This window comes from Oncorhynchus nerka, linkage group LG24 (genome assembly GCF_034236695.1).
Source record: "Oncorhynchus nerka isolate Pitt River linkage group LG24, Oner_Uvic_2.0, whole genome shotgun sequence".
NCBI classification, from domain to species: domain Eukaryota; kingdom Metazoa; phylum Chordata; class Actinopteri; order Salmoniformes; family Salmonidae; genus Oncorhynchus; species Oncorhynchus nerka.
Genome location: NC_088419.1, coordinates 11,190,071 through 11,204,733, shown reverse-complemented (window position 1 = coordinate 11,204,733; position 14,663 = coordinate 11,190,071). Strand labels below are relative to the sequence as shown.

At 43.3% G+C, this 14,663-nt stretch overlaps 1 protein-coding gene across 1 annotated transcript in view; it reads right to left on the bottom strand.

The window, feature by feature from the left end:
• The window catches only part of LOC115107453 (uncharacterized), an 86,322-nt gene extending 75,983 nt beyond the window's left edge, over window positions 1-10,339 (bottom strand). The window contains exons 1-2 of the mRNA XM_065008607.1: window positions 8,148-10,339; window positions 3,186-3,538 (exon numbers count right to left, since the gene is read on the bottom strand). Of these exons, the coding sequence (XP_064864679.1) occupies window positions 3,186-3,538; window positions 8,148-10,230 (2,436 nt within the window). The 5' untranslated portion in view covers window positions 10,231-10,339. The remainder of the gene's footprint in view (window positions 1-3,185; window positions 3,539-8,147) is intronic.
• Between the last annotated feature and the right edge of the window lie 4,324 nt (window positions 10,340-14,663).

Sequence of the window (14,663 nt, the reverse complement as noted above, 5' to 3'; positions counted from 1 at the left end):
TGGCTATCGCCACATGGTGTATTTACAGGCCAAATTCATACAGTGTCAAGTATATAACTTGGGTTGAGACTTACAGTATAGCCTCTAAGGCTGCTGCCTAACCCAGACTGCTGTACTGATGTACTGCTGATGATTAGGCTTTAAATGACATTTGAGTCATTTCGCAGATTGCTCTTATCCAGAGCAATTAGGGTTAAGTGCCTTTCTCAAAGGACAGATTTTTCACCTAGTCATCTCTGGGATTCGTATCAATAACCTTTTGGTTGTTGGTCCAACACTGTTAACCACTAAGCTACCTTAGTCATAAGGGATTAAAATGGAAGGAAAGAGGTTTTATGGTTCAAAGTCGATGAGTCAGTGTGTGTGTGTGTTGTGTTAGTAGATCTTTTGACTAATGATAAAATCTTGGCGCAGATTTTCAGGCTGTTTTAATAACCAGCAAAACTCCAAACCTAACAAACATTGTAGTCTACTACACATTACGTAGCATTTAAAGATACTTCATTAGTTACTCTGGGATACTTGGTGTGACCGGTATAGAGCAGGCCAACAACACCCCGCCCTGCTTAAACAGTCAGACCAGGCGCCTGTCAACGGGTAGCTGCTAGAAAAGATAGCTGGTGGCTAGCAGAAATCCACACACACACACCAACTATTCATCAGTGGTGCGGTTAATGAGTTAATGAGTTCTATCTCTTCATAGCCTTTCTAGGTTCAACACCTCTTGCTTGCTGTTTGGGGTTTTAGGTTTTTCTTCCTTTGGTTTTGATGTACGCCTTTCTTTGATTTGGAGTTTTTCCTAGATAGAACCAACGTAGATAGAACAGTGGAACAACACCTTAGAACAGTAGATCAGTATTGCTTGCTGTTTGGGGTTTGTTTGCTGTTTGGGGTTTTAGGCTGGGTTTCTGTACAGCACTTTGAGATATCAGCTGATGTACGAAGGGCTTTATAAATACATTTGATTTGATCTCGTTAGTTCACACACATCACCTAAAATAATACATAAATCATTGTAATGGAATAAATCCCTTTTAGATGTAATAGGATTTCCATTACTAATAGTTACTATCACTCACCACATACGAAGAGTTTCTTTCCAAAGCGGTAAATATTCATTTTTAGAAATGTTGTAAAGTTATATTTTATTGTTTAACATCTAATCATGGCATTCAATGACAGACATGTACACTTCAGATCCCTTCCCTTTATTCACATTTTGTTTTTACGTTACAGCCTAACCTAAAACATTTCTAAAAACTTGTTTTTTGATTTGTCGTGATGCCTTATTGTGTGTAGATTGATGAATAGAATAAGGTTCTAAAATTGGATTCAATTGTTATTTCCCCTCATCAATCTACACACAATACGGCATCACGACAAATCAAAACAGGTTTTTAGAATTTTTTGGAAAGTTTTAGAAATTACAGCCTCGAGTCTTCTTGGGTATGACGCTACAAGCTTGGCACACCTGTATTTGGGGAGTTTCACCCATTCTTCTCTGCAGATCCTCTCAAGCTCTGTCATGTTGGATGGGGAGCGTCGCCGCACAGCTATTTTAGGTCTTTCCAGAGATGTTCGATCGGGTTCAAGTCGGGGCTCTGGCTGGGCCAGTCAAGGACATTCAGAGGCTTGTCCCGAAGCCACTCCTGCATTGTCTTGGTTATGTGCTTAGGGGCGTTGTCCTGTTGGAAGGTGAACCTTTGCCCCAGTCTGAGGTCCTGAGCACTCTGGAGCAGGTTTTCATGAAGGATCTCTCTGTATTTTGCTCCATTCATCTTTCCGTTGATCCTGACTAGTCTCCCAGTCTCTCCTGCTGAAAAACGTCCCCACTGCATGATACTGCCACCACCATGCATCACCGTAGGGATGGTGCTCCAGATGTGACGCTTGGCATTCAGGCCAAAAAGTAAAATCTTGGTTTAATCAGACCAGAGAATCTTGTTTCTCATGGTCTGAGAGTCCTTTAGGTGCCCTTTGGAAAACTCCAAATGGGCTGTCATGTGCCTTTTAATGAAGAGTGGCTTCTGCCTGATTGGTGGAGTGCTGCAGAGATGGTTGTCCTTCTGAAAGGTAATCCCATCTCCACAGAGGTACTCTGGAGCTCTGTCAGAGTGACCATCGGGTTCTTGGTCACCTCCCTGACTAAGGTCCTTCTCCCCCGATTGCTCAGTTTGGCCTGGCGGCCAGCTCTAGGAGGAGTCTTGGTGGTTCCAAACTTCTCCCATTTAAGAATGATGGAGGCCACTGTGTTCTTGGCGACCTTGAATGCTACAGAATTATTTTGGTACCCTTCCCCAGATCTGTGCCTCGACACAATCCTGTTTCGGATCTCAACGGACAATTTTGTCGACCTCGTGGCTTGGTTTATGCTCTGACATTCACTGTCAACGGTCTTATATAGACAGGTGTGTGCCTTTCCAAATTATGTCCAATCAATTGAATTCACCACAGATGGACTCCAATCAAGTTGTTGAAACATCTCAAGGATGATCAATGAAAATAGGATGCGTCTGAGCTCAAGGTATTTCTGTTTATAATTTTTTATAAATTAGACAACATCCTAAAAACCAGTTTTCGCTGTGTCATTATAGTAGTACTGCTAGGTTTTACACAGTGTAATGTAACAAATAACTTTAATAAATAACAATACAAGTAATACATTTGTGATATCAATATCTTATTTTTTTTTAATGAATCAGTAAAGTTATATGAGATCGGGGGGCCGATTGGCCATCTGGCAATTCTGGCAAATGCCATATGTGCTGGATAATTTGGATTGGGTTGGCTGTTGGAAATTGACACACAGGGTGCATATAAACACAGACAGAGCACATTGTCACCTCAATCAAACCTTCCATTTTTTGGGGCAGTTAAGACCATGATTTGGTCAAACAGCGCGAAAATTTGCATCATCCCTAACAGGTTAAGACCATGATTTGGTCAAACAGTTAAGTGCATTATCCTCATGATTCCTGTAATGAAAGTGTCTGCCCAGCCCCTCTGCTTGTTTCACTGGGGCCTGGTGCTGGGATGACCCACTGTTCATAGACTGTCATTGTAAATAAGAATTTGTTCTTAACTGACTTGCCTGGTTAAATAAAGGTTGAACAATTTTTTTTTTTAAATGGGGCATCAAGACACACTCCTCTAGGGGTAATATCTACCACATCATTGACACTCACTCGCAGTGGGGAGAAAGGTGAGTCGCTGATGATGTCATCTTCCAGAGGTGTGATCCTGAGGAAGTCGATGTGTTTGGGGCAGGAGAGAGGCCGGCAGTAGGACAGAGACTCTTCCACCTCTCTGTGCCAGATCTCCTCCTGTCTCCACAGGGACTCATCTCTCTGCCAGATCTCCCCCTGTCTCCCCAGGGACTCATCTCTCTGCCAGATGTCCTCCTGTCTCCCCAGGGACTCGTCTCTCTGCCAGATCTCCCCCTGTCTCTTCAGGGACTCATCGCTCTGCCAGATCTCCTCCTGTCTCTCCAGGGACTCATCTCTCTGCCAGATCTCCTCCTGTCTCCTCAGTGACTCGTCTAAAGAGAAGAGACAACCGGAACATCAGAGTTGGTAGAAGCGTATATTTGGGGCACATTTCATTTTAAATTCAGTCAATTCAGGAAGTGACTTGAAATTCAATTAATGAATGGAAAACCCCTCATAGAAACCATTCCTCTTAAACAAGGTAGAAGTTGGTATTGTGTAATGTGCTTAACAAGTCCAGTTCTACTACAGTAATGCTAATTGGCCAAGGTTGACATCACCAGTTAATACTTCAACCTTCTGTAAGGCCATATCTTTCCCTAAGTTTCCTAATGCAAAATAATTAATACAAATGAATTCTGACTGAGTGTAGTAACCAGGGCACAACAGCACCCACAATACTGTATGGTTCTGTATTAAAAGTTAAGCTGTGGCGCCACCTTCAGAATTAGAAGTGGAATTGCTGCCATTCTCAGCCATGACATGAGTTCTTCATCAACTCAGTAGTCCCCAGTGGTGCAAAAACTACTCAATTGTCATACTTGAGTAAAAGTAAAGATTCCTTCATAGAAAATGACTCAAGTAAAAGTGAAAGTCACCCAGTAAAAAACTACTTCAGTAGAAGTCTAAAGGTATTTGGTTTTAAATGTACTTAAGTATGGAAAGTAAATGTCATTTCTAAAAATATATGTTAAGCACACCAGTGGTTGGCCAGTGGCACACATCATTTACTAATAAAGCATTTGTGTTTAGAGAATCTGCCAGATCAGGCAGTAGGGATGACCAGGGATGTTCTCTTGTTAAGTGCGTGAATTGGACCGTTTTCCTGCCCTGCTAATCATAACAAATGTACTTGTGGGTGTCAGTGAAAATGTATGGAGTAAAAAGTCCATTATTTTCTTTCGGAATGTAGTGAAGTAAAAGTAAAAGTTGTCAAAAATATAAGTAGTGAAGTACAGATACTCAAAAAACACTACTTCAGTAGTACTTTAAAGTATTTTCTACTTTACCCCACTGGTAGCCCCAGCCCATATAACAGCTTGGAACTGTACTGATATTACAACTAATCACAAGTCAAATCAGCTCATGTCCTTCATGTTAACCTGTAATGAGATGTGAATGACTGAGATACACAACTTGACCAAACGTATGTGGACACGTGCTCATCGAACATCTCATTCCAAAATTATGGGCATTAATATGGAGTTGGTCCCCCCCTTTGCTGCTATAACAACCTCCACTCTTCTGGGAAGGCTTTCCACTAGATGTTGTAACATTGCTGTGGGGACCACAAGAGCATTAGTGAGATTGGGCACTGATATTGGGTGATTAGTCCTGGCTTGCAGTCGGCGTTTCAATTAATCCTAAAGGTGTTTGATGGAGTTGAGGTCAGGGCTCTGTGCAGGCCAGACAACTTCTTCGACACCGTTCTCGACAAACCATTTCCATATAGGCCTCGTTTTGAGCACAGGGGCTTTGTCATGCTGAAACTGGAGAGGACCTTCCCCAAACTGTTGCCACAAAGTTGGAAGCACAGAAGTATCTATAATGTCATTGTATGCTGGAGCATTACAAATCCCCTTCACTAGAACTAAGGGGCCTAGCCCAATCCATGGAAAAACAGCCCCAGACCATTATTCCTCCTCCACCAACCTTTACAGTTGGCTCTATGCATTGGGGCAGGTAGTGTTCTCCTGGCATTCTCCAAACCCAGATTGGTCCATCGGACTGCCAGATGGTGAAGCGTGATTTATAACTCCAGAGAACACGTTTCCACTGCTCCAGAGTCTAATGGCAGCGAGCTTTACACCACTCCAGTCGACGCTTGGCATTGCGCATGGTGATCTTAGGCTCGTGTGCAGCTGCTCAGCCATGGAAACCCTTTTCCTGAAGCTCCTGACAAACAGTTATTGTGCTGACGTTGCTTCCAGAGGCAGTTTGGAGCTCGGTAGTGAGTGTTGCAACCGAGGACAGACTATTTTTACGTTCTGCGCACTTCAGCGCTCGGCGATCCCATTCTGTGAGCTTGTGTGGTCTACCACTTCACGGCTGAGCCGTTGTTGCTCCTAGACATTTCCACCTCACAATAACAGCACTTACAGTTGATCGGGGCAGCTCTAGCAGGGCTTGTTGGAAAGGTGGCATCCTATGACATGACTGTGTGCTCGATTTTATACACCTGTCAGCAACAGTTGTGGCTGAAATAGCGAATCCACTAATTAGAAGGGGTGTCCACATACTTTTGTATAAATATAGTGTATGTATGTGCCAGGTAGATAACAGAGGTGGTGAGGCTGTCTGGATGAAGACGTCTGGTTGGCAGGAATACCAGGGTGATGGACACAGTGTTAATTGGTCAGCTACATCGTGGGTGTGGCCAATGGCCATGTGGGAGCCAAATTCACCAGATGGCTCGTCTGCACATTGCTGTTATTCAATAGGCATCGTCCAGCCAAAGAGGCAGAGAGAGACACAGAGAGATAAAGAGATAACATCCTCAATTCCTCTCTACAAGGTGTCATAAAGCATTCTACAGAGACGCTGAACCATGTTGACTCTAATGCTTCCCACGGTTGTGTCGAGTTGGCTGGATGTTCTTTTGGTGGTGGACCATTCTTGATACACACGGGAAAGTATTGAGCGTGGAAAAACCAGCAGGTTTGCAGTTCTTGACACAAACCGGTGTGCCTGACACCTGCTACCTGCTACCATACCCTGTACAATGGCACTTACGTATTTTGTATTTCCCATTCACCTCTGAATGACACACAATCCATCTCTCAATTGTATCAAGGCATAATAATCCTTCTTTAACCTTTAACCCGTCTCCACCCCTTCATCGGCACTGACTGAAGTGGATTTAACAAGAGACCTCAATAAGGGATCATAGCGTTCACCTGGATTCACCTGGTCAAGAGCAAGTGTTCTTAATGCTTTGTATACTCAGTGTAGATCGACAGCTGCTACTTTGGCCCTGTGGTTCTGTTAGTTTTCACACTAACCTTAACCCTACTGCCGTTACCAGTAACCACCTCTTAGGCAAAAACTTGAATTCACTCCATTGCATAAAGATGGTAGCCCACAATGCACTTACTGTTTAGCTAAGTTCTCCATATTGTACATTTCTCTCCATTCCATTTTGTTTTTGTATGGTCATTAGCAGAGTCTACATGATCCCAATTGTAGCTTCAATACGCCGGCAACTCAGGGGATAGCGCTAAAACAATGACATCATATCTGAATTCTTCCACCTTTATAAACGTTCGCCATTGGAGTTTATTTCAAACTTTGGGTCGTAATGACCATTTTATTACTGTTACCACCATTGGACACCTGGCCTTTGATAACTATACCTATACCTAACTATACCTAACTATACCTATACCTAACCCTAACTATACCTAACCCTAACTATACCTATAAGACCTTGAAGCTCCGGCACAACCACACTGAACCATGCTGATTAATCCTAGACCTGACTGTTCCTTCCCATATGAAAATACCTCTGCTTTTTTTTGTTCACACAAACACTAGTCTTTAATCCTGAACCTCTGATTGACTTCGCTCACTGCACATTCTATCGTGGCTTCCAGAGAGAGCTGCTGTCAGGTGCCCACTGACCCCATGCTTGAACACACGCACGCACGCACGCACGCACGCACACGCACGCACGCACGCACGCACGCACGCACACACACACACACACACACACACACACACACACACACACACACACACACACACACACACACACACACACACAGGCACTTCTGGTACACTAAACATGGGTAGAGAGGATTGATGGTACAGATGTAGGATCTTAATTTGAGACAGTTTGATACAACAGGAAAATAATCCTGCAGCAACAGGAAATGTGAATTATTATGTGGATTATAATTAATGGAAAAAAAATGTTTGATTAAAAAAAGGGAAAATCAAGTCTGAAATTTCAAAGTGGAAATTACAAACTTCAGAAGCATTTTTAAAACCTCAAATACACTGCAAGTTTAACATTTCCTGCATCAAATTAGGATCCTGCATCTGTACTCTGAAAATGATGGCTCCATGCTGGTTGATGAGAGTTAACGGCCTAAAAGGGAGTGTGATAAATTGGAAAGTAAAAAAGGCCCAGCATCCGCATGCGTGTGTGTGTGTGTGTGTGTGTATGTGTGTGTGTGTGTGTGTGTGTGTCAGAGACGTTTGTGTGTCAGAGCCCTGAGCCCTGCTGAGAAGCCTTGGCCCCTAACAGTCACCTGACTATAGAGAATGCAGAGTGGTTGAGGCAGAAACAGCAGATCACTAAGCGATGTGTAAACCTGACTGTCAGAACCTAGCTAGAGCATCATAGGGCTATGCTTTCCACTTATTCACCCCTATCTATCTGTCCTGTCTGTGTTTATGTCTGTCCTGTCTGTGTGTCTGTCTGTCTGTCTGTGTGTCTGTCGGTCTGGTCTGGTCTGTCGGAGAGAAACAACTTCTACTTTGTAAGGGTCAATTATCCTGTGCAGCTCAGTATACATCCTCAAAGACAAGAACACTGGATATTAGTTACGTGACAGAATATGTCTTACTCCATTCTACGCAGTATCTTTTCCCCCTTCTGTAAGCTTATTTCTCTTGTTATAATTTGGACATGATGAATTGCATAAGGTGACCACTCACCTAAAGACAGCACAGTGGACAAACTGGAAATACCGGGCTCAGGCCAACTGGAGTCGCCTTTTCTCTGACCGTCATTCTGGTTCTGCTCATTCAGCCTCAGATCCAGCCATGCTACTCGCTTCCTGGTCCCCTTTTTGTCCCCTACCTGTCCTCTGTTGACCTTAACGTCACTGTTGTCACCTCTATTACAACTCCCACCCTGCAGGACAAGATGGCCTGGTGCCGAGTTCTTCGTCCCTCTCTGACCTTCCTCATCTCTCATTCTTCTTCCCTCGCTCATCTCCTCATCAGGCTGGGAGAGGGACCGAGGCAGGGGATGGCGACTGAGTCGTGGGCTGAACAATAGGGAGGACAGAGGAGACAGGATGGGGGACATCATAGGGGACATGTTGTTAAAGCTACTGGAGGTCCTTGGGGATGAGGTGTCCAAGAGAGAGGGCGAGGAGGGAGGCTTCCATTCTCTCATAGGGTCAAAGGTCATGGTGTTGCCGTTGGAGAGGTCGATGGGATCCCATGACAATTCTGGAGAAGTTTGCTCTAAGTTGAAGTTCCAGGTTGTTTCTCTGCACTCTTCTCTACACCTCACTGCCTCCCAGTCCTCGTCTTCCCCAAGACCCTCCATCCTCAGGGCTCTCCGCAGGCTCTGGCTCAACGCCTCACCCAGGGCATGAATCTCCTCAGCTGGGAGTTTATCTTCCAGAGCAGTCCCCCAATCCTGGAGCTCTGGCTGGAGCTGGAAAGAGGATTCTGGTTTGGTCTCGGACACTGACTCCTCTTCAGACACATCTGGCGTAGAGGTAAATAGATCAAAAACACTCCCCTCTCTCCCTTCTTTGATCCAGTCAGTGCTGATTAGACTGACCCTCCGTATGATCCCCTCCACCTCCTCAATCTTCTCCATCACCCTCCAGGCTGCTTCCCTCCTCTTCATCTCCATCCTCCACCCCTTCTCTGCTCTGCCTCCCTCCTGGCTGGGGCTCAGGGCCTGGTTGGACCCCCCCTCTGGAGACTGCCTGGTGCTGTCCTGGGCATCCTCTATCTCTTGAGGTTTAGATGGGAAGGGAGAGGTGTTACAGAATTCGTTGTCGTACTCTGAGAGCTCCGTATCTGAGTCAATGTGAACAGACTCTTCTTTCAGAGTTACAACTTCTCGGGCCGTGCGAGAACTGTAGTGGTACTCAAATGGGAGAACCTTGTTCAGAGAACAAGAGTGGTTCTCAGAGAGTAGAACCCCCCTGAGGGAGTCCAGAACAGCGCTGGAGGGTACGGTGCATGGCCTCTTTGCTTCCTGTGTCATAGTTGGACTCTTAGAACATTTCTCCCTCTCTCTGCCTCCCTGGACGGTGTCCGTCTTCTCCTTTTCTCCTCCTCTCATGACTGTATTCCTCCTCTCTGTGAAATTAGAGTTGGAGACACCATCAGAAGGATAGGCTGGACTCGACTCCACTGCACCCCACTGAAGCGTCTCCTCGGCTGGATGAGCACTCATCTTCCACAACCTCTTCAGCCTCATTCTATTGGAGCTCCCTGCTGTCCGTGGGGTCCCAGGGGACCGGGTGAGGGTGTGCTGTAGGCTACTGGTGCCGTTCATCCCCCCAGTCCTCCTTCTCCTGGTCGCCTGGGGGTCTGGTGGTAATCTAGGTGAGCAACCATCTTGGCTCTCCTCTGAGCCCAGGTGCCTGAGCTTACCTCCCTGGTTCCCCATCCCAACCCTGGCCTTACACTCCGAACAGAGAGGTAGCAGGTGGAGGTCAGCCAACCAGTGGAGCTCAGAGTCTGATGATGATCCTAAACCATCTGCCTTGCTGTCCTCCTCAAAACTCTGTTTCTGCTTTTTAAACCCAAGTTCTCCTGACTGATCCCACTGCACTGTCTCAACTGGCCCCTCCTCCGTTGGATGGTGGGAAATGATTGGTTGAGCTCTAAGAGAGGCGGTCTTGTGGAGGGAGGAGCCGGGGCCCCCTTGGATAGGGGTGGGGGTGAGGATGAAAGGTCTCACGGAACTCCTCTCCCTGATGGTTTGGTACAGACGCAAGGTGCTGTGGGTCCCTTCCATGATAACAACTGCTGTGGTAGTTGGCATGTAAACTGGCTGAAAAGTGTCTTGAAGTGTCTGAACAACGTAGTCTAGCAGCTCATCAATGGACTTTCTTCTGTTTCCTTTGGAATGGTTTCCTCCTAATGAAAAAGAAATGGTTGGTTATGTTAGGATATCTTTCTGGCTTGAGTTGTGGGACCATTTTCTTCAGGCAAGGTAGATGAGTGGATTAGAATGGAATATAAGCGCATACGGTAATGAACAAGGAAACATTTTTTATGTAAACCTAAAACTTTTTTGAAGAGCAAAAACATCCCGTCTGTCTCTTCACAGAGCACCTGACCACAAACTTTCTCTGACAGAAATAGAAACCTTGCAAGATTAGATTATAACTGATGAGATATTATATTATCTCAGAGAGAGAGAGAAAGAGACAGACAGAGAGAGTATGACCATATTAGAGACACATACTGCCCACAGATTACAAACTCACAAAGAATTTGAAAACAAATCCAATCTTGATAAACTCCCATATCTATTAGGTGAAATACTACAGTGTGCCATCACAGCATCAAGATGTGTGACCTGTTTCCACAAGACAAGGGTAACCAGTGAAGAACAAACATATTTGTGAATACAAACTATCTGTCTATTTATTTTCCCTTTCCTACTTCAACTATTTGCACGTTGTTACACTTGTATTTACCATAAAAGGTAGTGGATGAACAGGTCAGTAACTCATCAAATATGATACAATATTGTGTAAAACATTGAATTTGTAAATTTCATCGAAATGGACTTTGTCCCCAATTTCCCCCCATGTTTTAGACATGAGGCGTGACCTGCGGAAGCAACACATGATCTACATCACCCTCAGCAAGAGGATCTGCTGTAGCTGATGCCTCTCCCATCCTTTGATGTTCTCTTGCTCTCTCTCTAGTTAATCAGTCCCGATGGCTTTTGTAGTGTGTGTCCAACTCTACTTACCTCTTATTTAGAGTTCAATGGTAACGTTGAACTTCCAGGCACCAGGGATGACGACAGGTGCCGGGGATAGCAGGTTGCCTTTTGCTTAGATGTTGCTTTGCTTTATCTTAAACTGGCTGGCTAGTTAGCTTACAAAACATACTGTGCAGATATATCTTCAAATTAACCTGGCTAATTAATAGTTTGAGTACAAGTGGCATGATGCTGTGCTGTTACATTTGTAAATGACCTGGTATAACAGCACAATGAGCTCAACGGAAAACGTAAATACTGGAAATGCTCAGGCAGCTGCCATTTTCTATTGGGAAAGAAAAGGAAGCGTTAGAAATAATTTAAACATCACCTATATAATTTCCAGCTGTGCCCATGCTAAAATACAATGTGACTTGTGTTGTACTACTGAATTGAACTGTGAGGAGAGGCACTCAGACCAGCCTTTGTGATTGAACTTAGGTATAGGCAGGAATGACCGGGGCCTTCAGCAAGTAAGACATCATTTGAACATCACAGATATACATTCCCAATGCGCCCGTGATAAAGTTAACTACATTACTGTAGGTGGCTGCTTTGAGCAAAACTTGTATGTAATATAACCTATTCTGGGAGCCTAGTGTGTGTGTGTGTGTGTGTGTGTGTGTGTGGGGGGACTATGTGGAATAAACTATTTACAAGATGTGCACAGATGTTCACTGTTGCCAACTTTGGGAGCACGTGGTCCTTGAATAACTCTAGTCCGGCATTATGACTCTGCCAGAGGTCGTCACGCTGGACGAGGATGGTGACGGAGGCTTTGGTCCACGACAACAAAGAAGCAAGTGTCTCTTCCAGTGATGTTGAACTGACCGGGGATCCTGGTGCCAGTAGGGACGGTCTTCACGGAGGCGGTATCACTTGACATATCGGTATCACTTGGCATATTGGTATCACTTGACATATTGGTATCACTTGATATATCATATCGGTATCACTTGACATATCGGTATCACTTGACATATCATATCGGTATCACTTGACATATCTGTATCACTTGACATATTGGTATCACTTGACATATCATATCGGTATCACTTGACATGTCATATCGGTATCACTTGACATATCGGTATCACTTGACATATCATATCCGTATCACTTGACATATCGGTATCACTTGACATATCATATCGGTATCGCTTGACATATCGGTATCACTTGACATATCATATCGGTATCACTTGGCATATCATATCGGTATCACTTGGCATGTCATATCGGTATCGCTTGACATATCATATCGGTATCACTTGGCATATCGGTATCACTTGACATATCGGTATCACTTGACATATCATATCCGTATCACTTGACATAATGCTATCACTTGACATATCAGTATCACTTGACATATCATATCGGTATCACTTGACATCATATCGGTATCACTTGACATATCATATCGGTATCACTTGACATATCATATCGGTATCACTTGACATATCGGTATCGCTTGACATATCGGTATCACTTGACATATCATATCGGTATCACTTGACATATCGGTATCACTTGACATATCATATCGGTATCACTTGACATATCGGTATCACTTGACATATCATATCGGTATCACTTGACATATCATATCGGTATCACTTGACATATCGTTATCACTTGACATATCATATCGGTATCACTTGACATATCGGTATCACTTGGGTATCACTTGACATATTGGTATCACTTGACATATCATATCGGTATCACATTGATCATATATCGGTATCGGTATTGACATATCGGTATTACTTGACATATCGGTATCACTTGGCATATTGGTATCACTTGACATATCGTATCGGTATCACTTGACATATCGGTATCACTTGACATATCATATCCGTATCACTTGACATATCGGTATCACTTGACATATCATATCGGTATCACTTGACATATCGGTATCACTTGACATATCGGTATTACTTGACATATCATATCGGTATCACTTAACATATCATATCGGTATCACTTGACATATCATATCGGTATCACTTGGCATATCGGTATCACTTGACATATCGGTATCACTTGACATATCATATCCGTATCACTTGACATAATGGTATCACTTGACATATCAGTATCACTTGACATATCATATCGGTATCACTTGACATCATATCGGTATCACTTGACATATCATATCGGTATCACTTGACATATCATATCGGTATCACTTGACATATCGGTATCGCTTGACATATCGGTATCACTTGACATATCATATCGGTATCACTTGACATATCGGTATCACTTGACATATCATATCGGTATCACTTGACATATCGGTATCACTTGACATATCATATCGGTATCACTTGACATATCGGTATCACTTGACATATCATATCGGTATCACTTGACATATCGGTATCACTTGACATATCGGTATTACTTGACATATCGGTATCACTTGGCATATTGGTATCACTTGACATATCGTATCGGTATCACTTGACATATCATATCCGTATCACTTGACATATCGGTATCACTTGACATATCATATCGGTATCACTTGACATATCGGTATCACTTGACATATCGGTATTACTTGACATATCATATCGGTATCACTTAACATATCATATCGGTATCACTTGACATATCATATCGGTATCACTTGGCATATCGGTATCACTTGACATATCGGTATCACTTGACATATCATATCCGTATCACTTGACATATCGGTATCACTTGACATATCATATCGGTATCACTTGACATATCGGTATCACTTGACATATCTTATCGGTATCACTTGACATTATCGGTATCACTTGACATATCAGTATCACTTGACATATCGGTATCACTTGACATATCATATCGGTATCACTTGACATATCGGTATCACTTGACATATCATATCGGTATCACTTGACATATCGGTATCACTTGACATATCATATCGGTATCACTTGACATATCGGTATCACTTGACATATCATATCGGTATCACTTGACATATCGGTATCACTTGACATATCGGTATTACTTGACATATCGGTATCACTTGGCATATTGGTATCACTTGACATATCGTATCGGTATCACTTGACATATCATATCGGTATCACTTGACATATCGGTATCACTTGACATATCATATCCGTATCACTTGACATATCGGTATCACTTGACATATCATATCGGTATCACTTGACATATCGGTATTACTTGACATATCATATCGGTATCACTTAACATATCATATCGGTATCACCTGACATATCGGTATCACTTGACATATCATATCGGTATCACTTGACATATCGGTATCACTTGACATATCGATATCACTTGACATATTAATCATATAGTGGAAAGTATCCTATAGATCAAGACTGTGTGAATGCATGTACCACGCTGAATAAATAAATACTGTGCCTCTGAAGTTGTCTCTGGTTATGAAACTACAATACAGACTGGATGTCTTTTATTGATTT